Source organism: Zingiber officinale, chromosome 6B (assembly GCF_018446385.1).
Source record: "Zingiber officinale cultivar Zhangliang chromosome 6B, Zo_v1.1, whole genome shotgun sequence".
Taxonomy (NCBI): Eukaryota; Viridiplantae; Streptophyta; class Magnoliopsida; order Zingiberales; family Zingiberaceae; genus Zingiber; species Zingiber officinale.
In genome coordinates this window covers 2,125,605-2,153,189 of record NC_055996.1, presented here as the reverse complement: position 1 = coordinate 2,153,189, position 27,585 = coordinate 2,125,605, and the positions used below count along the sequence as shown (strand labels likewise).

General features: G+C 41.1%; 2 protein-coding genes across 2 annotated transcripts in view; both read left to right on the top strand.

Moving 5' to 3' along the window:
- Positions 1–23,117: 23,117 nt before the first annotated feature.
- LOC121991695 (pentatricopeptide repeat-containing protein At4g01990, mitochondrial-like) lies at positions 23,118–26,069 on the top strand. The gene is made up of 2 exons (XM_042545703.1): positions 23,118–23,533; positions 24,672–26,069. The coding sequence occupies exons 1-2, from the start codon at positions 23,222–23,224 to the stop codon at positions 25,920–25,922; spliced, it is 1,563 nt and encodes a 520-aa protein (XP_042401637.1). The 5' UTR covers positions 23,118–23,221; the 3' UTR covers positions 25,923–26,069.
- A 1,328-nt stretch (positions 26,070–27,397) lies between these two features.
- Positions 27,398–27,585, top strand: part of LOC121991694 (nodal modulator 2) — a 34,143-nt gene continuing 33,955 nt past the window's right edge. Inside the window, exon 1 of the mRNA XM_042545701.1 lies at positions 27,398–27,561. Coding sequence (XP_042401635.1) covers positions 27,439–27,561 — 123 coding nt within the window. The 5' untranslated portion in view covers positions 27,398–27,438. The remainder of the gene's footprint in view (positions 27,562–27,585) is intronic.

Here is a 27,585-nt window from a genome sequence, read left to right as displayed (position 1 = left end):
TTTTAGGAAATTAAATATTAGATTTCTATAAAAGGTTTTGTCTAGTCGGTGGTGGTTGCTCCCATATCCAAGAAGGCCATGTGCCTCGCCACGTCAGTACTGGGAACCAATTATGGAAATTAATATTTAATGGAATTAATAACTTAAGGTGGTTTGGGTCGAACGTGTTAAGTTCCGCAGGAGATCCAAGTCAAAACCTAAAAGAACAAATAGATTAAGTTTTGGATCAAACGTGTTAAGTTCCGCAGGCGATCCAAAATTTAATTTAAAAGAGCACATGGTAGCTAGGAAAAGGTTCAGACCTTTGTACAAAATTTTTGTACAGTGGAACCTCTAGGCTTTCCGAGTAGCAACCAACAGCCTAGTCCCCAATACCTTTCGTCTTTTATGCGGCGTCGTTGTCCTGTTCAAAATCCACACTATCCCCCTCCGACCGGAGGTTTTCTATTATTTTTATTACCCTAAACAGTCCGAGCTGGGCACATATATGTTCCAAGCTCGGCCCGACCTAGTTTTTTTCAATAAACTTCCTTCTTCCAATAAGCATTGGAAAGAATTTTATTTCTACCTCCGCATGCCCGAGCGGGCCCCCTTCCTGACGAAGTGGCAGATCGGACCACCAACCTCCCCATAGCTCAAAAGATTCAAGACCCGCCCGGATTATCTACACGCTGCCAATATGCTTGCCGGTCTGCGGGTCGACATCACCAAATTCCTTCCAGAAGGGGTCATGTACATATTCGGGCTGAGTCCGATCAGAACACCCCTCCTGAGCGGCTTCGGTAAGAATTTTACTTGTGCATTCGCTTTGATTGCTAACTGATTTCCTCCTTTTTCCTTTGCAGCAAACATTGTCATGGAGTCGGTGATGGCTGGAATTCTGAAAAAGAAGGCGGCGGCGCTCGAAGCCACGGCAGCCAAAGAAATGGAGACGCTCGGCATCCAGCCGGTCGGCTCGCATGAAAGGGAAAGCGGGACTCATGAAGAGTCGGCCGCTCAGGCCTCTCAACAGAATGTGGCAAGAGGAGCCACCCCCAGTGGGGAACCAACTGTCCAAGAGGAAGGCTCCGCTTGGGAGGAAGAGGAACAACCCGGACAAAAGAGGCGCTGAGTGGAGACTCCACTCTGATCGACCACGTCTGCGGTCCAACCATCCGAGCGGGTTACTGCAACCGCTCGCGGCAAGGCTCCAGAGGTCGAGGCTATTTCCTCCGACCGGACTCCATCTCAATTGGACGCGCCGGCGGACCCTCTTGAGGTCGTTCCAGTCAGCGTCCTTCCACCCGCTCCCCGTCAAGCCCAACGTTCAACAATTTTATCTCAACTTTCGGCGCCAACTTCCGATCCTCTCCCATCATCCGCTCGGACAACCCCCGGTCATGGCCGTACTGTCCGGGTTACACTTCACCTTCCGACTGAAAAATTATTACCCGAGGCCGATCGCCCAACCGCGCCCGAGCACACAATTACCCTGAAGGGCCCCTAGCCGAGATGTGGGCCGACGCTCGGGCGCGCATCGCGATGATCCCCCTCAGCAATTTGGCTAACAGCCATATGCAAGAGGCCACGGGGGTAAGTTCGTTTTCTTCCAAGTTTTGTATGCATTCCTTCCGATCGGCCACCTACAACTTCTATTTTATTTTCTTTTTCGTCAGAGATGGGTGGAGGAAATAGCTGTCTCCAACCGCCTGGCGATGATGGACGAGGAATTGAGACAACTGAAGGCTGCAAGCGGTCCGTCCGGCTCTCAAGGCCACTCGTATGCCGAGTTGCAGAAGGAGCTGAAGAAGGCTCAAGCTTTGCTGGCGGCCGAGCAGAAGAAGACGACCAATCAGGCCCATGCCTTGGGTGAGTTCGAGCGGCAAGTCAAGACGCTCGACCAAAAGATAACCTTGGCCACCACTCGGAAAACACGGCCATCTCCGATCTGGAGAAAAAGAATGTCGAGGCTCGGGGGCTAGAGCAGAAAGTGAAGGAGCTCATGGACCAACTGGCCAAAGAAAAGGTCTCCCGAACGGACGAGGTGGCAAAGCTCGAGGCGGCTTTACAAGAGCACAAGGCAGCCGCCGATGCTTCCCGAGCGGCCTTTAAAGAATACCAGGAGGTCGAACCAAGCCGAGTCGCTGCCCTGCAACAGAAATACATCCGTTCGGCCGAATTTTCGGAGAAGGTCTACGAGCGGATGTATACTGCGTTTGACCTTGCTATGACCGCCACGATGACATTTTTGAAGTCCAAGGGGCAACTTCCTGAGTCCGCCGTCATCCCGGCCGCAGATCAAGTGGCTCTTCTTGACAATATCCCAAAGGATCTGTACGATTATCTTGAATAAGAAATTTAGATGTAATTCGGCCGCTCGGGCGAAGACTACCATTTTTGTAATTTGGCCGCTCGGCCTTAGTTTCTATAATGCTATGCCTTTCCCTTTGCTAATCCATATGCGTGTTGTCCGCTCGGCTCGCTAACTACCGTTTATATTCGCCTGCTTCTCCTCGTAGTTCTCCCTTTCATCCCACCTTTCTTGTATTCGAAAGGGGTTTTTATAAAGTATTTCGCGTGGATAGTCTGCTCGGATGAAGGTATACTTTTTCGCAAATGGAATTTTTCGCAAGCTATTCGCCAAGTACCTTTGGTTACTTGGCCGCTCGGCAAAACGATCTCTCAGTCGACTTTATTATCTTAGTCAACGTGACCTGATTTTTAATGTCGGAGCTCGACGGTCTTCCGCTCGGAGGGTTTATAGACGCCGGCTCGTCTCTCGATTTTTAACGTCGGAGCTCGACGGTCTTCCGCTCGGAGGGTTTATAGACGCCGGCTCGTCTCTCGATTTTTAACGTCAGAGCTCGACGGTCTTCCGCTCGGAGGGTTTATAGACGCCGGCTCGTCTCTCGATTTTTAACGTCGGAGCTTGACGGTCTTCGCTCGGAGGTTTTATAGGCGCGGCTCGTCTCGATTTTAACGTCGGGCTCGGCGGTCTTCCTTCGGAGGGTTTATAGGCGGCTCATCTCGATTTTTAACGTCCGAGCTCGGCGGTCTTCCGCTCGGAGGGTTTATAGGCACGCCGGCTCATCTCGATTTTTAACGTCGGAGCTCGGCGGTCTTCCGCTTCGGAGGGTTTATAGGCGTCGGCTCGTCTCTCGATTTTTAACGCGTCGGAGCTCGGCGGTCTTCGCTTGGAGGGTTTATAGATGCGGCTCGTCTCTCGATTTTAACGCCGGAGCTCGGCGGTCTTCCGCTCGGAGGGTTTATAGACACCGCTCGCCTCTCGATTTTTAACGTCGGAGATCGGCGGTCTTCCGCTCGGAGGGTTTATAGATGTCGGCTCGTCTCTCAATTTTAACGTCGGAGCTCGGCGGTCTTCCGCTCGGGGTTTATAGACGGCGGCTCGTCTCTCGATTTTTAACGTCGGAGCTCGGCGGTCTTCCGCTCGGAGGGTTTCTAGGAGCCGGCTCGTCTCTCGATTTTAACGTCGGGCTCGGCGGTCTTCCGCTCGGAGGGTTTATAGGCGGCTCGTCTCTCGATTTTTAACGTCGGGCTCGAGTCTTACCGTCGGAGGGTTTATAGAGCGGCGGCTCGTCTCTCGATTTTTAACGTCGGAGCTCGACGGTCTTCTGCTCGGAGGGTTTATAGACGCCGGCTCGTCTCTCGATTTTTAACGTCGGAGCTCGACAGTCTTCTGCTCGGAGGGTTTATAGACGCCGGCTCGTCTCTCGATTTTTAACGTCGGAGCTCGACGACCTTCAAGGCTAATTTTGACACTGCCGTTCGGCTAAGCTATTTGCCATCCTTTCATCATTTCTGCTTCCTGCATTACAAGGACAAAGGCGACCAAAACATATATAAAATTACATCAGCGCACCTCTCACCCAGCTCGGTACGGCTGGAGGTGATTCGCGCTCCATGGTCGATCTAGCCGCCGTCCATCTTCATCCTCCAAATAATAAGCACCCGAGCGGAGCTTTTCGATGACTTTGAAGGGGCCCGCCCAAGGAGCCTCCAGCTTGCCGACGTCACCGACCGACTTTACTTTCTTCCAGACAAGGTCGTCAACTTGGAACGTCCTAGGGATCAGCGCCGGTTGTAGTTCTGCTTCATTCTTTGTCGGTACGCCATCAGCCGGACGGACGCTTTGGCTCGCTCTTCGTCGACCAAATCCAACTCCATGTTCCTCCGCTCGGCGTTGTCATCATCATAGTTCTAGATCCGGACGGACTCGACGCCGACTTCGACAGGAATAACCGCTTCGCCGCCATACACCAGATGGAAGGGCGTGACGCCCATTCCTTCCTTTGGGGTTGTTCGGATGGCCCATAGGACGCCCGACACTTCATCCACCCAGCTTCCTCCCAAATGGTCGAGCCGAGCGCGCAGAATGCGAAGAATTTCCCGGTTGGCTACTTCGGCTTGACCATTGCTTTGGGGGTACGCCACGGACGTGAAGTGTTGCTCGATGCCATAGCTTTTACACCAATATTCGAGCAACTTTCCCGCGAACTGCCGCCCGTTATCGGAAACAAGTCACGAGGGATGCCGAACCAGCAGATGATGTGTTGCCAGATAAACTTCTTGACCTTCTGCTCGGTGATCTTGGCTAGTGGCTCGGCCTCCACCCATTTGGAAAAGTAATCGACCGCCACTAGTAGAAATTTTCGCTACCCGGTCGCCATAGGAAACGGACCCACAATATCCATTCCCCATTGGTCGAACGGACAGGACACGGTAGCTGCTTTCATTTCCTCCGCCAGTCGGTGGGAGAAGTTATGGTACTTTTGGTAAGAAAGGCACGTCGCAACGGTCCGAGCGGCGTCTGCTTGTAGGGTTGGCCAGAAGTATCCGGCCAGCAGGATCTTCTTAGCCGGCGATCGTCCGCCCGGATGCCCTCCGCACAATCCTTGATGCACTTCTTGGAGGATGTACGCCGCGTCTTCCGAGCTGACGCATTTCAACAGCGGGCGGGAGAAAGCCTTCTTGTAGAGTTGATCTCCAATAAGTGTGAACCGACCAGCTCTCCTCCTCAGAAGCTGGGCTTCATCCCGATCGGACGGGGTAGTACCCGAGCGGAGAAACTCCATGATGGATGTCCGCCAATCGCTCGGAAACGAGAGGCCCTCCATCCGGTCGACATGCGCCACCAAAGATACTTGTTCCATTGGCTGCTGGATGACGACCAGCGTTATTGAACTTGCGAGTTTGGCTAACTCATCGGTCGCTTGGTTTTCCGCTCGGGGTATCTTCTGGATAATGACTTCTCTGAAATTGGCTTTATGCTTCTCAAAGGCTTCAGCGTAGAGTTTGAGCTGAGCGTTGTTAATCTCAAAAGTACCAGAGAGTTGCTGAGCGACCAACTGAGAGTCTGAATGCAGCGTCACCCGTCCGGCTCCCACATGCCGGGCGGCCTGTAAGCCGGCTATAAGGGCCTCATACTCTGCTTCGTTATTTGTAGCTCTATAATCCAGCCGGACGGATAAGTGCATCTTTTCTTCTTGAGGAGAGAGTAATAGTACGCCAATCCCGCTTCCGAGCCGAGTGGACGATCCATCCACGAATATTTTCCACATGGCTTCGGGTTCTGGCCTTTGCACTTCGGTGATAAAATCTGCCAAGGACTGAGCTTTTATCGCCGAACGGGGCTGGTATTGAATGTCAAATTTGCTCAACTCCGTTGTCCATTTGATGAGCCGCCCGGACGCTTCTGGATTTAACAGCACTCTTCCCAATGGGCTATTCATCCGGACGATGATAGTATGAGCCAAGAAATAGGGACGGAGGCGCTGAGCGGCGAGGACCAAAGCGAAAGCCAGCTTCTCGAGCCCAGTGTAGCGAGATTCAGCATCTTTTAAAATATGGCTTAGAAAATATACAGGTTCTTCTCCGCTCGCCCTTACTAGTGACGAGCCGACTGCCTGCTCAGTTGAAGATAAATAGATACAAAGTGGCTCACCCATGGCTGGCTTGGCTAGCACAGGCAGAGAGTTCAAGTATGTTTTCAGATCTTCGAACGCCCGATTGCATTCTTCATCCCAGTGAAACTTAGTGGCTTTGCGCAAGATTTTGAAAAAAGGTAAGCTCCGGTCGGTTGTCTTGGAGATGAATCTGGACAAAGCAGTTATTCGACCGGTCAAGCGCTGCACTTCCCTCAGATTTCTTGGGGACGGCATATCTTGTAATGCTTTCACTTTGCTGGGATTTGCCTCGATGCCCCGCTCGATCACTATGTATCCCAAGAAACGCCCGCCTTTTGCTCCGAACAGACACTTCTGAGAGTTCAGCTTAACTCCATATTTCCGTAACGTTCAGAAAGTTTCCTCCATATCTTTAAAGAGGTCGACCGCTCGGACGGACTTGATGAGAATGTCATCCACATATACTTCCAGATTTCGCCCGATCTGCTCCTTGAACACTTTGTTCATCAAGCGCTGATAAGTGGCTCCCGCGTTCTTCAGCCCGAACGACATCACATTATAGCAGTAGGTGTCGTCGGATGTAACGAAGCTGACTTTTTCTTGATCTTCTCGGGCGAGTGGCACTTGATGGTAGCCCTGATAAGCGTCGAGCATGCATATCAACTCACAACCGGCTGTGGAGTCCACCAGTTGATCGATCCGGGGCAGAGGATAAAAATCTTTTGGGCACGCCTTGTTAAGATCCCGGAAATCGAAGCACACTCTCCATTTGTTCCCCGGCTTGGAGACTAGTACCACGTTCGCCAGCCAGCTCGGGAACTGGACCTCACGTATGTGGCCGGCCTGCAGAAGTTTCTCGACCTCCTCTCGGATGATTGCATTTTGTTCGACGCTGAAGTCCCTTTTTCTCTGCTTCACCGGCCGAGCGTCCGGTCGGACGTGGAGCTCATGCTGCGCTATACTCGGTGAAATTCCGGGCAGCTCATGCGTCGACCAGACGAAGACATCACAGTTTCTCTGGAGGCATTTGATCACTTCCTCTTTCTGGCTTGCCTCCAGATCGGCCGCAATGAACGTGGTGGCCTCCGATCGGGTCGGGTGAATCTGCACTTCCTCTTTTTCTTCATAAACCAAAGAGGGAGATTTTTCAGTTATAGCGTTCACCTCGATCCGTGGCGTCTTCCGAGCGGAATTGGCTTCTGCTCGGACCATCTCGACGTAGCATCGCCGAGCTGCTAATTGATCTCCTCGTACTTCTCCCACTTTGTCTTCAACCGGGAACTTGATTTTCTGGTGGAAAGTGGAGACGGCCGCTCGGAATTCACTGAGAGTCGGTCGTCCCAAGATGACGTTGTATGCCGACGGAGAGTCCACCACAACGAAGTTTGCAGTCCGCGTCCTTCTGAGCGGCTCCTCTCCCAGCGAAATAGCCAGTCGGATCTGTCCGACCGGCAGAACTTCATTGCCCATAAACCAATAGAGGGGGGTTGTCATGGGCAGCAGCTCGGCTAGATCAATTTGTAGTTGATCGAATGCCTTTTTGAATATGATATTGACCGAGCTTCCTGTGTCAATAAAAACGCGATGAATAGTGTAGTTGGCTATTACCGCTTTGATGAGGAGAGCATCGTCATGCGGCACTTCGACTCCCTCCAAGTCCTTGGGCCCGAAGCTGATTTCGGGTCCACTCGCCCGTTCCTGGCTGCAGCCGACCGCATGGATCTGGAGCTGCCGGACGCTCGACTTTCTTGCTCGGTTAGAGTCGCCTCCGGTCGGCCCACCAGCTATAATGTTGATTTTGCCTCGGGAAGTGTTGCTTCTATTTTCTTCTTCCCGAGCGGACGGTCGAGGCCGCTCCCGAGACATCCGGCGATTCTCACGCCACGGAGTGTGATGTTGATCGGGAGTCTGTTGTTGTCGCATGTCGGCTACCATCCGATCGGCTTCATGAGGCCTCTGTCGCCTGTCGGATGATGGCGATCGGCGATGGCCACCCCGGGGCACGGGGTGGGCAATCAGAGGAAGGCTTCGGCAATCCCTTGTATTGTGCGTGTCGGTCCGATGGAAAGAGCAGAACATAGGGGGTCCATACCTTCCTCTTTGGTTTGAGCCGCTCGGCAGCTACTTCTTGTACATGAGACCTAGCCTGGGGGGAGCGGATTGCTTCGACCCTTGGTCCTCTGGGCGGCTGATGAGCATTGTGCGGCTTCCGCTCGGCAGGGGGAGCCCGCTCAGTGGGAGTTTCCTTTCTTCGTGACGCTTGGGTTTCCTCCACGTTGATGTATTCATTGGCTCGGTGTAGCATATGGTCGTAGTCCCGGGGCGGCTTCCGAATGAGTGATCGGAAGAAGTCCCCGTCCACTAGGCCTTGCGTGAAGGCATTCATCATGGTTTCCGAGGTGGCCGTTGGAATATCCATGGCCACCCTGTTGAACCGCTGGATATAGGCTCGGAGCGATTCGCGGGCTTCTTGTTTGATGGCAAATAGACTCACACTAGTCTTCTGATACCGCCTACTGCTTGCAAAGTGATGAAGGAAAGCCGTGTGGAATTCCTTGAAACTTGAGATAGATCCGTCCGGCAATCTCCGAAACCACCGTTGAGCCGATCCTGAGAGGGTGGTTAGAAAAACTCGACACTTCACCCCATCTGTGTATTGATAAAGGGTAGCCGTATTGTCAAACTTACCCAAATGATCATCCGGGTCGGTAGTTCCATTGTATTCACCGATCGCCGGGGGCACATAGTGCTTTGGCAGAGGGTCTTGTAGAATAGCCTCTGAGAATTGACGGTTGATCCGTTCGGGCGAGGCGTCCGCTCGGGGGGCTTTGCCTTTTCTGTTGTCTCGTCTTGGTACTTCATCTGAAGAAGATCCTCGATCACGATTAACTGCTGCGGCTTCAGGAGTGCGGAATAGGGCTTGATGGAATGGAACTGTGGTCGGCGGTGCTTCCGCTCGGCTTGCGACTTTTGTCTTTGTTCCACAAGCTTAGCGGTTCTTGTCTCGATCAAAGCGTCGAGCTCCTCTGTGGAGAGCATCACCGAGTGCGGTCGTCCAGCCTCGTCCATTGCTTCCGATCGGATGCAGGAGCGTTCCCACAGACGGCGCCAAATTGATTCTGTCCGAAAGCTGAATCAACGGACTCTGGGCACGTGGCGCTCTTCGAGTTGCTGACGTAGATCTCCGACCGGTCGTACGGACCTCCGGCGAACCTGCAAAGAAGTCGGGCCGAGAAGGGGTTTGTAAGATCCAAAATCTGCAAACGTAAAATGCATGCAATGTAGAAAAATAATAATTTAATTTAATGATTTTAAATGCATTATGTCATCTGCTAGGCACGATTAAAGGTTTAATTGGGTAGTTTCGCATGACTACATAATTAGGATTTTGTTTTTCTTTTTTTTAATATTAGATGTTGGGCAAGTTTACTTTTTCATTAATATTAAACCAAAACAGATTTCAAATATATAAATATTCTCGATGAATACTACTGCGTGAATAGTAGTCACATGAATATTAATTATATGAGTAGTGATTTTTGCTCATATATAGGTTTTTATTGATTTTATTGGGCCTAGTTACCTAGGATTAGTGGGCCTAATCTTGACCTAAATATTTAAAGCCAAAAACCTTATCTCCCAAGCATATGATCTCCCACAAAGCTTCACGGCAAAATTGAGGGCGAGGAGTCTGGTGGCAGCCGCAAGGTCGTTGTTTCATATCAAATGATTTTTTGATCAAGTTTCAAGGATAAATCGAAGCCAAGCCATTTTCCTATCCTTCCAGCAACTCTCCTACGTGTCTGGATTAGAATAATCGTGTGTGGATCACATAAAGGCATGTTCAATCATTCGTCCCTCTCATCATTCAAGCTACATATATGTGTGCTTTGATTTATTTCATGAGGGAAAGTTAATAGCATGATGTATATTTTCGTTTTACAGATTAATGCATGAAAATGACGTTTATTTTTCATTTTATTGAATTTTGCATGAAAACTTGACATTCCTTGCATGTAAATGCATGGTTTGATGTTGCAAGGCGGCTGCTGGTCTAGGAAGGGTTGGGTAGGATAAAAATATTTAATTTAAATGATTATGAATATTTTAGGAAATTTAATGATATATGCTGTTAATACAATTTATGCGTGACTTTAAGAGGGAGAGAAAAAAAAGATATAATGTATGTTATTTATACAGGTGATGATAAGATGAAAAATTATCTTGAAGTATGTGAGTTGACTTTGATAAATTATGATATGTGGATTTTCTGTGAGGGAGAAGGCCCCAGAGGGAGCCCGTTCACGGGAGAAGGCCCCCGAGGGAACCCGTTTACGGGAGAAGGCCCCAGAGGGAGCCCGTTTATGGGAGAAGGCCCCAGAGGGAGCCTAATATCGGATTTCCATTATTTTAGGCCACGGCCCAGTGACGAGAGTTACTAATGCCCCGCCGCCTGGTACCATGGTTTTACAACTGAGATTGATCAATCGACCCCTTTCCCCCAATTAGCTAGTCACTTTCAATGATCAAACTTCATCTTAAGAATCTTTACAATGAATGCTAAATGCTATGATAAATGATTCTTGATTATGTTTATGCTATGATTATGATATTGTGGAAGATTTACTCATATTATTATGCTCATGTTATTTTATGTAAAGATATTGTTATTCACTGTAATATGAATATGCATTATTTGCTATGATGGTTAGGACATGCTGAGTCATTAGACTCACTTAGTTTGAATGGTGCAGGTGAAAATAACATTGATGAGATTGGAGGCTCGGACGCTTGAATGGACTGGACAGGCAGTATACATACCAAGGACCTTACAAGCTTCTACAGATTTGACGAATCAAATGATTCTCTTTTTATTATTTATACTATATATGCTTAAGAATAGTTTTGGAGAGGAAAAATACATTATTATATTATTGATGCTAATCTATTTTAGTTTGTTAGACCTGGGTTGGATGAAGTCTTACTGTTTTTTTTTATGTTTATAATTTCGAGATATTCTAACAGTAGTTTAAATCATTATAATGGTGTGTATGTTTAAATATTCTTTTATTAATATTTTTACTTATGCATTTATTTATTAAATATAAAGCATGCGTTTTATTTTTATTATATAGAAACATAATAATAATGCATATAATAAAGTCAGAAATGACTTTAAGTAATTAGAAGTTTGGGACATTACAGGGTTCCCGGCGACGACCCTCCGACGCTCAAGTCAGGTAAGTGGACAACAAAGAAGTGGCTCCGAATATGCCAGAATGCGTACCTCCAATGAAGGGTGAGGCTCTTTATATAGAGTTGCGAAGAGGCTCGCACACACATACCGAAGCGCGTACGTGTCCCCAGCCCATACCTCAGCATGGGCTTGTCAGACAAACTTACCTGACACCATACTGCTACAGTCCGAGCACGTCTCTGATGGGACAGCGGAGCCCTCTGTCATAAGATCCTGCGTATAGCCTGCTCGTCGAACATGCCCGCTGTCAGAAGATGTTCCCTTGTCCTTTTGTCTCTTCTTACCTCATGCCGAGCGTCCGGTCGGTCGGCAGTTCCATCATGTTCAGCCGGTCGGCAGTTCCATCATGTTCAGCCGGTCGGTCCACTCGGGAGAATCCCAGTAGTGTGCTCCGTGGACTATTAGCAGTATTGCTACTTTATGCCTTCGGCCGAGCGAGCCACCCGCTCGGCCGTACGACCTTGTTCAACATGAGCGTCGGAATCCCGACTCCCGCTGGGGTGCCTTTGCTTTCAGTTAGACTCTGGTCGGCCGGTTGGTCCAACCCTTTTCTGGTCGTCCGGTCGGTTCAACCCTCTCTGGTAGGCCGGTCGGCCCACCCTTCTCCGATAATCCTTTTAACCTTTTGACCTCCACGTGACATTGACTTCTCGAAAAGGAGGTCCCCTGTTCTTACCGCCGGATCACATATCATAAGGGAAGTCATAAGCATGTTAAACCAATTTTTTAAGCTTCCATAGGTCTTGAATTATATCATGGCCGAAAGTTCATGAAGAGGGAATTTAAGCTCTAAACAACATACAAGCATAATAATCACATGTTAGCTTCATATCATATCATAAGGGAAGTCATAAGCATGTTAAACCAATTTTTTTAAGCTTCCCTAGGTCTTGAATTCTATCATGGGCGAAAGTTCATGAAGAGGGAATTTAAACTCTAAACAACATACAAGCATGAATATCAAGCTAACTTCATATCATATCATAAGGGAATTTATGAGCATGCTAGATTTAATTTTAAGCTTCCTTGGACTCTAAAATTGATCATGACTGAAACACAAGGAGGCATGCATCTAGGTTTCAAGCAACATTCAAACATGATAACCCTAAATTAGCTTTATATCGTGTCATAAGGAGAGTCATGAGCATGTTGGAGTAAGTCTTAAGCTCTCCTAGGTTTTAATTCTCATTATGGCCGAAGCCCTAAGGTGCAACATATCAAGGTTCCAATCAACCTACAAGCATGAAACCCTAAGAAATCTTCCTACTCTTTTTCATAATAAAAGTCATGAGCATGATAGCTTAAATTTTTTAAACACTTCTAGGTCTTCATTTCTATCTTGGTCGAAACCTTAATTCCCTGAGGTGGCATGCATTTAGATTCCAATTAACATACAAGTGTGAAAACACTAAGTACTCTTTATAACATATTAATAAGCAAGTCATGATCATGGTAGACTAAAATTTTAACCTCTCTTAGTAAATTTCTCTATCATGGCCGAACACTTCATGAGCATGTATTTAGGTTTTAAGCAACATACAAGCATAAAAAACACCAAACTAATCTCTTATCATAGGGTACATATCATAAGGACATAGTGAGCATGTTTAGTGTAGGTCTTAAGACTTCCTAATCCTTTATTCATACTTTGGATGAAAGTTCAAGAGCATGTATCTAAGTTTTAGGTAAGCATAAGAAACATTCACTAACTCCTATACTAGGGCACATATCATAAGAACATAGTGAGCATGCTTAGTTAAGTCTTAAACTTCTCTAAATCCTTTGTTCAAGTTTTGGCCGAAATCTCAAGAAGTGATTCTAGGTTTTTTTTTAAGCATTCTAACCTTATGGAAAACACGTAAACAACTTGTACCACAGGTGAGGGGATACTTACAACTTGTTGCTTGTTTTTCCTAAGGAAGATGGTACCCTTGTGAAGAGGAAGAAGAAACTTCTCTTCTTAGTTCTCTCTTTTCTTCTCTTACTTGTAAGGAGTAGATCTTGAGGACTCCTTCTTGTGAATTAGTTTTTTCTTAACAAGAAAAACCTTAGCTTGGATTTTCGGAAATGAGAGAGGGAGAGGTTTAGGTTTCGGTGGAGAAGGAAGAAGGAGAAGGAAGGAGGAGGAAGAAGAAGGAGGAAGAATTAACCAACTTTCTTTCCCTTTTCTTCTCCCATTCCTATTTATTCCCAATGAGAATGAAACATGTCCCCATTCATCCCCTTAACTCCTCTATCTCATCACTCTCTTAATTCCCACGAAAATAGAACAAAAGAAGGAAGAAAGGCAACTTGTCATTTGCTTGCTTCTTTTCTTAACAAAGAGGAAGAGGAGGTAAGCTACTTGATTTTCTCTTGTTCATTTACTTAATTATATTCTTACTTTTAACTATAATTTCCATTCTTTTCTATTCATATATCATTCATTACTCTAGTGGTTACCATACACCAATTTAACTCTATCATTTGTGGGAGGTTCAAGGTTCAAACCTTAAACTCACTTTCTTTTTATTTCATTTTGATTTCTATTTCTATTTTTCTTTTTCTTTTATTCTAAAAGAAAAATTTCCATAGATATAGCTTATCATTTCGTGGGTGTTACAGCAAAAGCGCCGAGTCTTGGCCTCTCTTCGGCGATAGGTCCTCTCCCCCTCCTGCCGCCGCGAGTCCCCTCTTACCGTGAGCCTTAGCAGAAGCGCCGAGCACTCCCTCTCTTCGGCGATAGGTTCTCTTCTGTTGTGATCCCTAGCAGAAGCGCCGAGCTTTGCCTCTCTTCGGCGACAGGTCCTCTCCCCCTCCTGTCTTCGTGAGTCCCCTCTTGTCGCGAGCCCTAGCAGAAGCACCAAGCTCTCCCTCTCTTCGGTGACAGGTTCTCTTCTGTCGCGATCCCTAGCAGAAGCGCCGAGCTTGGCCTCTCTTCGGCGCGATCCCTAGTGGATTCGCTACAAGATCAATTTGGTTTGGCTTGCTGCAATTAAAATGCTTGTTTCCATGACTTAAATCCTAGTTTGCACGGTGATAATTAAATAATACTTCTCTGTTTGATCATGATCCATGTGAATTTTGTGCTCTTGAAAGACAACAGAAAGGTTGTGTTTTTACTCTCTTATTTTTTTTGCTTAATGCTTTAATGAGAATGATCCAATCAAATATAATAGCAACTTGTGTATACACTCTTTGTTTCTGTCCAAAGTATATGTGGAAAATATTGTAAGATAGTCAATTTAATTAGTTTTTTATGTTATACACTTCTCTTTTTGTCCAGGTCTCCAGGAATTACAAAAGAAACTTATCAACAAAAATGTGAAACAGGAAGGATTGATCAATAATATAAACCATAGACTGAATCTTGACATACCTTAGAACAATGCATTTTTGTCACCACGAGATGTATTAGATATTGTCGATCATTTGATCAGAATGAAATTTTGGATGGGTACACTTGATGATATGAATCACTTGAAAAATAAACATATTCACTCTATAGTTCTATAGTGGATTCGCTACAAGATCAATTTGGTTTGGCTTGCTGCTTTCTGCAATTGAAATGCTTGTTTCCATGACTTAAATCCTAGTTTACACTGTGATAATTAAATAATGCTTCTCTGTTTGATCATGATCCATGTGAATTTTGTGCTCTTGAAAGACAACAGAAAGGTTATGTTTTTACTCTCTTATTTTTTTGCTTAATGCTTTAATGAGAATGATCCAATCAAATATAATAGCAACTTATGTATACACTCTTTGTTTCTGTCCAAAGTATATGTGGAAAATGTTGTAAGATAGTCAATTTAATTAGATTTTTATGTTATACACTTCTCTTTTTGTAGAATTATTTGTTTCTTGTTTTTTTTTTAACCTTTTATAATGCGCATTATGGGGAGAGAATGATAAATCTAGAGTATACATATTTATAAGCTAACACTAATGTTTACAATATGTTTGATTCAATAAATTTTAACTTTTATATTGAATTAAACAGGGTTGGTGCCATAGCTGGATTTCAATAATCAAATGGTGAGCCATTTGATTTGATTTTAGCTTCCTATTTAAATTTCACAATCTGCATTATAAGATTAGAATTTATTTTTGAAATGTTTATTTATTGTAATGTAGGGAAAAACATATGTGATTTTTGTTGGACGGAATCCCGGTGTTTATGATAGTTTGGAAGAAACTCATACTCAAGTTAACAAATATAGCGGTGCATTACATAGATCATATCTCAGTAAAGACGAAGCATTTAGAGCTTTTAATTCATACAAGGGGAAACAACATGGTTTCTTTGCCCCTACTGCCCAAAAATGTTCAAGCTCAACTTTGGGTTCAATTTCAACTAGCGAAGTTGATAAAAAGTCAGCTAGATTTAGCTGATGAATATCGTCGTAATGCATCTAAGATCGCCGAGATGCGTGAAGAGATTAAAAAAAAAATTGACTCTGTTCATATTAGTGATTAGTCGGTAAACTTCTTTTATTTAGTTGGATGAATGTATTTTATGGTAGATTTTTTTTATTTAGTTGGATTAATGTATTTGACAGTAGACTTTTTTATTTAGTTGAATGAATGTATTTGACAGAGTTGAATAAATGTATGTATTTGACATAATTTCCCCATAAAAGTAATAAATCGTCTAACGCTACAATTAAAATTCATAGTACAATTAAAGAAGTTAAATGAATTCACTAACGAACTGGACTGGCATAAACCACTGATAGAAGAAAAGATGCACTCCCACTTCGCCTAACGTAAGCATGCACTACCTGTGAAGATAAGTACAACATGTCAAGCTGCACAATCTGGTCATCCCAAAGGATCCAAATACCACTAGCGAAACCAATCAGATCTACAATACAAGACTTCGAAAATTTGAATCGTAGAGCAACGCGCTGCGCCCTTTCCCCCGAAATTCTTGGCTCAACAACTGCCAGAATTGAAGGCTTCACAACTTCTAACAAGTCCTTCGTCATTCTCAAAACGCTTTTTTCCCCACCCCTCTACAATTCCAGAATAACACAACCATAAAGAAAGAGATGAAGCAAAGACACCAAATGGTGTTATACAGCTTGCATTCGGTCAGCAAGAGATGCCAAACCATCCTGACTAGCATTGTCATCATTAACAAACTTGAATGAGAAAGCCCAATGTCCAACTTCTCATTCGAAACGTGCGTCACAGCTAGTTCAACCTCCATCCCTGTGGCTTCAAGCGGGTTTTCTTGGGGAAGAACAGCAGGATTAGAAACATCAGAAGAAGGTGGGGGTGCATTGTTATAACAGACAAATTGGAGCCTGATTTTTGCTAAAAGTTTCTTAAAAGCTCTTACACTACAAGTTAGTCAAAATACTTTTCCACACCCTGATTTTTCTACTCTTATAAACAAAAAATCAAATTTGAAAGTGATTGAATCACAGATTCCATGACTTGTCCAGATGAGTAACCATTTCATGTAGTAGTCTATTAAGTAACAACACTTAATAAGTCAACAAATTGTGCAATTAGCCATTCCAACATTGTAAATCTTTCTTACACGAAGTAAAATAGTTACAATCAGACATTCCAGCCTTAAATCTAAACAAAATCAACATCCCATTACAGTACAGTTGAAAATATCTCAAGATTGCATAATGACAATAGTCTTCCACTCAGGTTGTCATCTGTTTCCCATGCCTGTAAAAATCAGACAAATAAAAGATGGAGTTAAGTATGAAATAGATAAATAAACAAACTGAAAATATGCTGCCTGTAAATGTCTCAACCTTTCATCTGAAAGAGAGGAAACCAAACTGATCTGAAGAGAAGCAAAACTGATTTGATTCTTTATTGTAAGAAGATCAAACATGCTGCCATAAAGTCCCAAAACCAACAAAAGCATCAATCAAACATGCTGCCATAAACTGATCTGATTCTCTAATCACGGTTGATACACACAGGAAATGCACTAAACTAAATAACAAACACCTTAATACAAGAAATGTACTAAACCAATCAAACATACAAACAAAGAAAATAGATATACCAACCATAGATAATTACAACATCTTAGCGCATGTTATTAGAACCTGTAACAATAAAGATAATTTATTAATTTCATTATCTCAATAAACAATAAAACCACTATAATTTAACAAATTAAAACTTTAATAGTATCGACTGTAGATCCCAAATCTGGTTCATATGTATCGTCAAGACTGATATGATTATTATCTTCAATTGATCTGATAATTGACATATTGTCATGTACAAAAGATAATAAAATAAGTTTGTTTGTAAGAAAAAATATAATAAAAATAAAAAATTGAATCGACACATACCCTCGTTGCAAATTGGGACAGTTACGCTTGTCATGTGACACTCCTCAATGTCCGCATCCACGACAAAGCCTAGAATTTGATGTTGATTTCTCCTTTGATGATTTTAATCTCTTCCCACATCCCTTAGTTCGTACTACAGAAGGATCAATAAAACCAAGTGTCTCATCCATGGATTTTTTTCTTTGACTTCTATCACTGCATGTTGTATTAATGGACATCTCTTGAATTTTGTTGTAGATACAATCAAATTGTTCTTCTAAAAAAGTTATCCTCTCATTACTCAAAGATGCATCATCAACTAACACTGGACCTTTATAGGATAACCTCGAGTGCCTCGACATCAAATATCTTTCTGAATCTGGATCATCAATGACATTTTGCTCTCCTAAATCATATATTGCTCCAACTTTTGCATATCGCGTCCATCGTTTGAGTATATACATATCAGGCAAATGAAACACTTGGTTGATACATAAAAAAGCTAACATATGTCTACAAGGAATGCCCTCAAACTCAAATTTTATGCAACTACACGATATGTAATCCCTTTGATTGTCATGCATGAGCACTCTTGATTTTGAGGAAGAGAAACTTTGAAATTTCATCACGTGGTAAACTGTTGAGGCAACTCTTGTTCATGTCTGTTACACATAATAACTATGACTCTCGATCATTTCACTTTGAAACTCCAGCCATTTCTTTTTTGTGTACAGCTTAACCATTTGACTTTCCATTGGCCAGGTTGTATTAACTTTGGGATTCTCATTCATATCAATATGGTCTGCAACTAACTCATTGTGTCTTTAGTGTCTCAGTGCTCTATTAAAACGTGTGATAAAATCCATTAATGAGTTCTTATTTGAGATATATTTCTTGAAAAATGCATGTGACCCTTCAGATCTTTTGCTACTTGACATTCCTGCAGAAAATACATGACTAAAATATGATGGTACCCATCTGTGTCATAATTCATATATCAAGGACAACCAATCATTTTTCTCTAAGTTAGCTTCCTTGATAGTCTCTTCCCATGACTTCTCAAAATCATCAGGTGTTGTAGAATTTGCAATGACGTTCTTTATGCTGTGATAATGGTTTCAAAAAGTCAAAGGGTCTAATTTTTCTGGGAATTTGTTCAATATGTGCCACAAACAATATCGATGCACTGTTTGAGGCAAAACTTATGCAATAGCTTTTGTCATTGCAGGATCTTGATAAGTGATAATAATGTTTGGTGCACCTTTAGGCATGACTTCTAAAAACTTTGTAAGCAACCAAACAAAAGACTCAGTTTTCTCATCACTAAGAAACCCGCAACCAAAAAGAATTATCTGATGATGATGATTAACTCCTACAAATGGTGCCAAAATTAAACCATATTTGTTGGTGTTATAAATTGTATCAAATACAATAGCATCACCAAATACACTATATGTCATTCTTGATATATGATCAGCCCAAAATCACCTACTAAATCTGTTATCTGAATCAGTCTTGTAGGTAAAGAAAAAAGCTGAATTCTTCTCTTGCTCAGATGTAAAAAACTCGATAAGTGTTTCAGCATCAATACCCTTTTGTTCATCCCTTAGATTTCCCTCAAAATTTCTAATATCAGTTTCTGTACAATATACCCGTTCAGGGCCTCCATACTCTATCTCTAATAAATGTATCTGTTAACAAGTTGGTACATTGACCTCTGAAAATTGTTTTGTCAATATTTTTTTGACTGTCGAAACACTATGATGTGAGCGTAGCAAATGCACCTTTGATGGAGTCGAGAGCGGATGATTATGAGCTTCTATAAAGTTACAAATAACTCAATCCAGTCCCATCTGTTTCTTGACAAATGCAATTTTTGCCTTACAACCCGTTCTAACTGTGCCACGTGCTCTTTCTCTTATTTGTTGATCAGAGTTTGGATGTTTATTGTGTCGCATTAGATCTGTATGTCCTTCTTTAAAGCATCAATTTGTTTCTATGTCACTTCATTTGTCATTTTATTTTTTCTGCTCGTGCTATTCCTTGAACTAAATCTGGCTTCTCGTGCATATTGGTTATAGAACGAATATGCATCCTCTAGAGATGAGAATTCCATTCCAATTTTTGGCTTTCGATCATCTGCAACTTGGGAAATGAATTTCTGATCATCAACTCTATTTTCTTCTATTTCTGGGCGCCCTCGCATTTTATTTGACAATAGATAAATAAATAAAAACTATTTCAATTAACAGAATAAAATGAAAGTGATTCTGATATAGATACAACATCAAATCATAAACATTATATAAATAAAAATTGTTCCAATTAACAGAATAAAACAAAAGTGATTTTAATATAGATGCATCAAATCCTAACAGAACATCATCTAAGTTAAACATGAAATTGAATGTCAAGAAAACAACTATGAGTTAAATGTAGCACTGTTTAGGTTTCTATTACTTGAATATCAAGTTAAACACCTAGTATTGTTTCCAAAGAACACCATAGCACTGTTATGCACTGTTTCAATTTCCATAGCACATTCTTATATAAACAAGGAGATATGTATATTGGAGCAGAAAAAAGATTATAATGGAACCACTAATTGTAACAACTATTATAATCACCATTATTGTAATTGCAATTGACACCAGGTAAATCAACAATAATGGAACCAGTAGTTCCAAAGACTCAACTATTAACTTTGACTATATTGATTGTATCCCACCATTAACCTCTATGGAAGACAATTGTTGTATATCACATCTTTTTAAATTTAGAGACTCTCCAAGAGTGGACTAAGGACTGCATAATGATTGAATTATAGAATACAAATTTAAATGTATATTAACCGTAGTCTTAAATACATTTGACAGCAAGTAAAGAAACTTAGTAGTTCAAAAATGTTAGGAAATACTACAGGTAATTGGTGTTAGGTATTTATAGCACATACAGTCAAAATAAATGAGGAAGAAAGTGACAAATAAATTAAGGCCCTAGTAGTTGAAAATACATGATGAAGAAACCTAGTAGTTCACCTCTAAGGCCCTCAATGTTGCTATTGTTGATTGAAGAAAGTGACAAATGCAACAACCTGCAATTAAGAGAAAAAAAATTATGTTTTAAGCTAGTATAGAAATTAGCAATACAAAAAATTTGATGGAAGCAAGAACCTATTCAATTTTTTCAGAGCATGCCTGAAATAAAAGGAATCACGAATTAGAATCAAGTTATAGATGTATTTCTTTTTGGCAGATAACCATTACATGATGGGAATTCCATATTCCAAAAGATCGAAAGGTACTGAACTTCACAATTTCAATCGCATTTGCTTCCAAAACCAATGCATTTATCCTCGATTTAAATAACGCATGCAAGCAAGCGAAAAAAAACCAGGGACAATTTTGGTCAATATGGAAATATTTTCTGATGAAATGAGAATTGTTTTCATATAATAGTTGTCACCTTGTATTGCTTCTGCTAGGGCTCAGAGGAGAGGACCTGTCGCCGAAGAGAGGCCAAGCTCGACGCTTCTACTAGGGATCGCGGCAGAAGAGAACTTGTCGCCGAAGAGAGGGAGAGCTCGGTGCTTCTGTTAAGGCTCACGGTAAGAGGGGACTCGCGACGGCAGGAGGGGGAGAGGACCTGTCACCGAAGAGAGGCCAAGCTCGGCGCTTCTGCTAGGGATCGCGGCAGAAGAGAACCTGTCGCCGAAGAGAGGGAGTGCTCGGCGCTTCTAGTAGGGCTCCCAACAGAGGGGACTCGCGACGATAGGAGGGGGAGAGGACTTGTCGCCGAAGAGAGGCCAAGACTCGGCGCTTCTGCTAGGGATCACGACTGAAGAGAACCCGCTTCTGCTAGGGCTCGCGGCAAGAGGGGCTCGCGGCGGCAAGAGGGGACTCGCGGCGGCAAGAGGGGGAGAGGTCGGGGGTGAACTTCGCGGTGGCAGGAGGGGGAGAGGTCAGGGGTGAATGTTGCGGCGGCAGGAGGAGACTCGCGGAGTCGCGACGGCTAGGGTTGCAACGCATTTTGTTTCCCCTCTTTACGCAACGACTCACTTGTATTTGCCTTGGATGACGTGGCAGCGCCACGACAACTTCACTGCATAATATTAATATATATATATATATATATATATATATATATCACTTATAATCCATTTTAAATTTAGTTGAGTTAGAAATTTTTGTTTCCTCACAATGACATGTTCCTTTTACTTTACGAATTAGTGATGAATAATAGAAATGATATTTAAAATTGGCTTAACTTGAACAAATTAATAATAAAGAATATACTTTCAAATTTATTTTGTTGTCGTGTCTACAATGTGTAGTTGCTTGCGGTACAAGTCAAACAATCTTTTCTTATAATGTGAATAATTTTTTTAGATAAATTTTAATTTATTTTATTATATAATTTACAAACAAATTTTAAAACATCATTTCCTACCTTTCATTTAATGGTAAATAATTTTATTTTAAATTATAATTCTCTCACATCCTAATATATTATATGTGATTTTAAATGATATATTTAATAGAAGTTAATGCTTTTAAAAGCACTATACACAAGTTTTTCAAGAGTAAATAGGAGGGGAAAAAAGTTTTTGAAGTACACTTCCATAAAAAAAAAAAAAAAAAAACTAACACCTACCTCTTTTACATGGAAAGGAAAAGAAGTTCATATATAACTTCAAATATAATATCAAATTTAAAGTTAGAGAAAAAATTATTAAAGATTGAAAAATTTAGAAAATTAAAAAATACATTGAAAGAGATAAAATAATAATTTTATTCTCTACAAATTAGCGATAAAAAACAAATATGATATTTAAAGTTATAGTATTTATAGGTTTCTTGGCTCAAACACTTCCAAGATATATTAACTCTTGAATAAATTAATTATGAAAAATAAATATTTAAATTTCTCTTATTATTATTATTATTATTATTATTATTAATATTTCTATTTAGTATTATAGTTCATATGTTTATATAAGCCAAACAATTTTTTTTACCATTTGATTATTGTTTTTGATAAATTTTATTTTATTTTAATTATATAATTTTTTAGCCGTTATTATTTTATATACATAGTTTTAGCAATTTTATTTCTAATTGTGTATATATAATATATTTGTAATTAATTCTATTCTAAATTAAGTTTGTAATGTAATTAAATTTATAATATAATATAATTAATATTATATTATTATGTTTGGTGAAGAAATTATATATTATATATATAAGATTTAATTACATATGAAAAATATAATTCATATTATTATAAAATAATAAAAATATCCTGTGATGTGTGAGTGATAGTCGATGGTATAGGCCGTCAGCTCTCCTAGGTCGGATCCTCCGAATCACTTTTATGATTTAAAGAATACTTTCTTTACATGTATTGGTGGGGATACATGATGTTTATTTATAAAATAGATGGGGATCATACATTCCCATCAATATATTAGAAAGGAGTATTTTTTGGACCGTAAAAAGAAGTGATCTAGAGGATCTCCTCTCCAGCTCCCGTGACTCGCAATTAATTGGTAAAAAAAAATAAATTAAGAATATATTTAACATATTAAATCGTCTATGAGTCGTAATGTTCTAACAGCGATTTGGAAATTAAGAAAAATAGTAGTGCACTCTGTGAAATTTGCTAATCTGAGTCATCTGACCGCGAAGACCTAAACCCTCGACCCAGTGTACAAAACCCTAGCAGCGTCGCCGCCTACAATCATCTGAGCTCGCTAGTTGGAAAATATGATTACGGCGAAGTGCTCCGTCCGACAACTCTTTCTTCGGTCGGCTGCGGCGACCAAGATGAGATTCTGTGCTGCGGCCGCTGCGACATCTTTGCCGGCCGACGCGGCTGTAGCTACGGCGGTCGGGACTAAAGAAAAGGGTCCGAGCGTACTGTACAACCGTCTATCGTCTCTGGGGAGATCTCCCGAGGAGAGTGTCACGATGACGCTGGACAAGTGGGTGAATGAAGGGAGGTCTGTGCGCGCGGCTGCGCTGATTAGGTACGTTAAGGAATTCCGCAGGTACCGGCGCCACGCGCACGCCCTTGAGGTAACAAAAGCTCCTTATTTTTTTGCTATTCCCTTTCAGTTTCATGCAAGCATCTTACCTGAGTAAAGGATGGTGTGTTTTGATTATTTTTTACTTCTCCAGGCTATGTACAGTATAAGTTTAGGGTTCCCAAACACCATTACTGGCCCATGTAACATTGATTCCGAAACTAAAGGCTGTAGAAAGATTGACCCATCTTTTTTTCGTTTATGTGGGTGTGAGTTGATTGATTATTGTTGGAAAATTGAAGTGAAGAAAACTTGTGTTGATGTGGGCGGTGTAGATACCATAGTTTAGGGGTTGAGTGATGTTCAAAATGCTAAAAGTTTCAACAAAACACAAACCCTCCATGGAGGGATAAAATCCATGTAGCTGACCTGGAAGAGCAGGGAGGGAAGTAACATGGACTTGAATAGAAGTCTTGCAGATAAATAACAGATGTGTCACATAAGATGTACGAGTTGGAGATCAATATTATTCTATGTTAATCTAATTCATCTTCAAGTGATTACAATGGAGAGCAGTTGAAAAATTAAATAAATAACAAGAGAAAGAGAAGACAATGGAAATAGTTATGTTCAGGAGAATAAAAACTCTCTCTCTAAAATGACAAGAGAAGTTATAATTTATTTGAAATTCTTAGGCAGGGGATGCAACCTTCTATGTTCAGAAGAACATTCTAAGGATGAAACGGTCTTGAAATGAGACATAGGGAACCCATGTGATATAAATTTGACATCCTAATTACTTCTTGGTGGATAATCTGCCCTGTTAGTTTTTTGTTCCTTATTTAGTTTTGCCCCATTATTGAATGCTTAGAAGTAATTTTGTATAATTAAAAGTAAAGTTTGGTAAGTTGGTATGAAACTACCACTTGTTGGTGACCAAAAATGTGAGTTTGATTTTGGTCCTTTGCTCGAGTGTTTAAAATAATTTTGTATTTTTTTTGTAAGTTGGTATGAAATTGCCATTTGTTGATGACTAAAAAGCACTAATTCTTTCATAAAGATAAAGATCAAATACATGATTAATGTTGTCTATTTCAGTTCCTGTTTGTTGGGTTCATTATTTATTATTCATTTGTTTTAATTTCCTCATGGAATTTTTAATGTCATTCATGTTTTATTTTTTTTTACAGATCATGGAGTGGATGGAAAACACTAAACATACAAAAATGACTCACGACATTCATGCAATGCGCCTAGGCCTCATTGCTAAAGTCAGGGGTATCGAAGCAGCAGAGAAATACTTTTCCGACTTGCCTGAACCAGCCAAAAATAGGCACTCGTATGGAGCCCTTTTGGGTAGTTATTGCTCAGAGAAAAATAAGAATGTTGATAAAGCTATTTCTCTTTACAATGAAATGAAGAACCAGAACATAGCCTCGAATACTGAGGTCCATTTCAACTTAATGTCCCTTTATATGAGGTTGGGCCAGCATGAGAAGGTTCTCACCCAGTACCAAGAGATGAAGTCAGATAACATAGTTCCAGATACGATTACTTGCTGCATCCTGATGAACTGCTATGCCTCATTGAATGACATTGAATCAGTAGAGCGAGTTATAAAAGAAGCAGAGGAGGATAAACAAATTAAGTTGAGATGGTCCGCATACAGTACCTTAGCTTCCATTTATTGCTCAGCTGGTCTAATCACGAAAGCTGAGTCTGCTCTCAAGAAGTCTGAAAAGCTTATAGATGGTCGAGATCGTCAGCCTTATCATTTTTTAATCAATTTATATTCAAGGATTCACAATTTCGAGGAGGTGAAAAGAATATGGAATTCCTATAAGACTGTCTTTCAAAAACCTACCAATATTAGCTATCTCACCATGCTGCGGTCCCTGGATAGACTTGATGATATCAATGGGCAGCAAGATTTGTATGAAGAATGGGAATCTGTTTGCATGAGCTTTGATGTGCGGTTGACAAATGTGATGATAGGTTCGTATTTGAGAAAGAATATGATTCAACAAGCGCAGCGGGTTTGGGAGAAAGCTTCAGAAAGGGGCGCTGTTCCTGATTTCAAGACTTGTGATATGTTCTTAGATTACTACTTGAAGAACAATGACATTGATTCTGCTCTAATGTGGTTAGAAACAAGAATTTCAAGGATGAAACGGAATGAGTGGAAGTTAAGTCAAGACCAAGTGAACACTTTCCTGAAAGCCTTTGAAGACGCAAAGGATGTTAAAGGGCAAGAGAGGTTCTGCCAGTGCTTGAGACGGCTCGGGCATCTTGATTTAAATGCATGTGAAAAGCTCCTTCTAACCTATTTGGCTGCAGATGCAACGGATCCTACACTTCGCCAAAGGATTAAAGATGATAAGATACAACTGAACTCCCAAACTAACAAATTGCTTGATATGGTCTGTGGAGCTAATGAATAGTCATCCTTTCTATAGCATATGTTATTGCACTCCCCTCTATGGATAAGATTTAGTCAAACACAACTTGCAATCTTGTTTGGCGGATTTAATATTCCATGGATATTGCGTATCATTTTGAGTTATTGGAAGTCATCAGCTGTTTTAATTTGATGGATGAATCATGCTTGTTGATCCTTCATTTTTCAAATGGTATGCATATTTTTTTCATTGAAATGGCCTGCTCAAGATTTCCAAAGCTTTCTTCTACGTCCATTTGATCAAAATGATGAGAATATCTTATTTAGATAAAAGGCCCAGAGGAAATAAAAGAATGAAGGCAGAAAGTTAAAAGTGCATTTTTTTTTATTTTTAATCTAGGTGTCCCTTCTTTTTATTCATACCATCAAAAGGTACTCTTTTAAAAATATTGATTTCACTCGTAATTTAATCTTAAAAAAACTTTTTTGTTTTATTTTATTATAATTTTGATCCAAAAAGGAAGTAAAATTGCAAATTCAAAAGTCCAAGGATCATTTTAAAGTATGATTAAACTTAGGGGTCAAAGAATATTATAAAAAAAATCCTAACATGAACTTTAATTCAATTAAAAATTCTAAATTAAAAAATTATTATTTTTTTATAATTTCTTATTTTTATCTTAATATATTTCATTATACTATCATTATATTATTGAGTTACATAAAACATCCCAATTTTTAAAATAATATTTAATTTAATCTAAAATATCTCTAACTTTTAAATAGACAACTCAAATCCAAATTTAAAAATCTTTAATCTTGATCAATATTTTTCGAATTGATTCATGTCAAATTTATTTTTGATACTCTAATTAAACTATTAGTATACACCGGAAAACTCTTTTTGATGTGAGAGTGTTAATGACTTTTCCTAACTCGATGCAACTTAACTCAATCTGATCTTAAAAATTTCTAATTCTAATTTGATAATTTTTTTGATGAACTTACATCGGATTGATGGTCGAATCTAATTTTAATATTCCTAATTTAATTGTTCGAGTACCTTGAAAAAACCTTTTTAACGTAAGAGTGTTAATGGCTCCAGTGACAGATCCATAAAAAAATTTGACCGCCGATTCTCCAACTAGATCCGTTCATGATTGGCTTTGCCAACTTGTCTAGTATTATTTATTTTATTTAAAAAAAGAAAAATGATATGCACAAGGAAAAAAATTCAATGAAAACCTCAAGGATAAATATATAAAGTGATGGAGCCCACAAAAAGTGAAATGGTGGACCATGACTTTATGTATCTATCCTTGAGATTTTCATTGAATTTTTTTTCTTGTGCATATTATTGCCCTTATAAAAATGTTTTTAAAGGCACACATGGAAATGATTAGTGTGTTAAACAAAGCCGACTCGATCCCTATTAACGACGGGTCGGGTGGGCAGCTGCTTCGTCCACAGTTCAACGAGTTAGGGTTTAACTCGAAAAGCCAGCAAACCAAATAATAAGTTGAACGATCCCTCGGCATTTCATTGGATCTGATCTGCCAATGCCCAACTCGAGAGGGATGGGAATCGGCGGTCTCGTCCTCGTCCTCGTCGGCCTTCTTTTCGCCGTCCTTCCCCTACCATCTGCGGCAGATGAGATTCATGGCTGCGGCGGGTTCGTAGAGGTTAGGATCGGGATCCACCGTGAG

Bases quoted from the DNA above. Each gene is read 5' to 3' on its own strand.
- LOC121991695 (XM_042545703.1), top strand. From the start codon at position 23,222: ATGATTACGGCGAAGTGCTCCGTCCGACAACTCTTTCTTCGGTCGGCT. The intron at 23,534-24,671 runs GTAACAAAAGCT...TTTTTTTTACAG, and splicing joins GCCACGCGCACGCCCTTGAG to ATCATGGAGTGGATGGAAAA.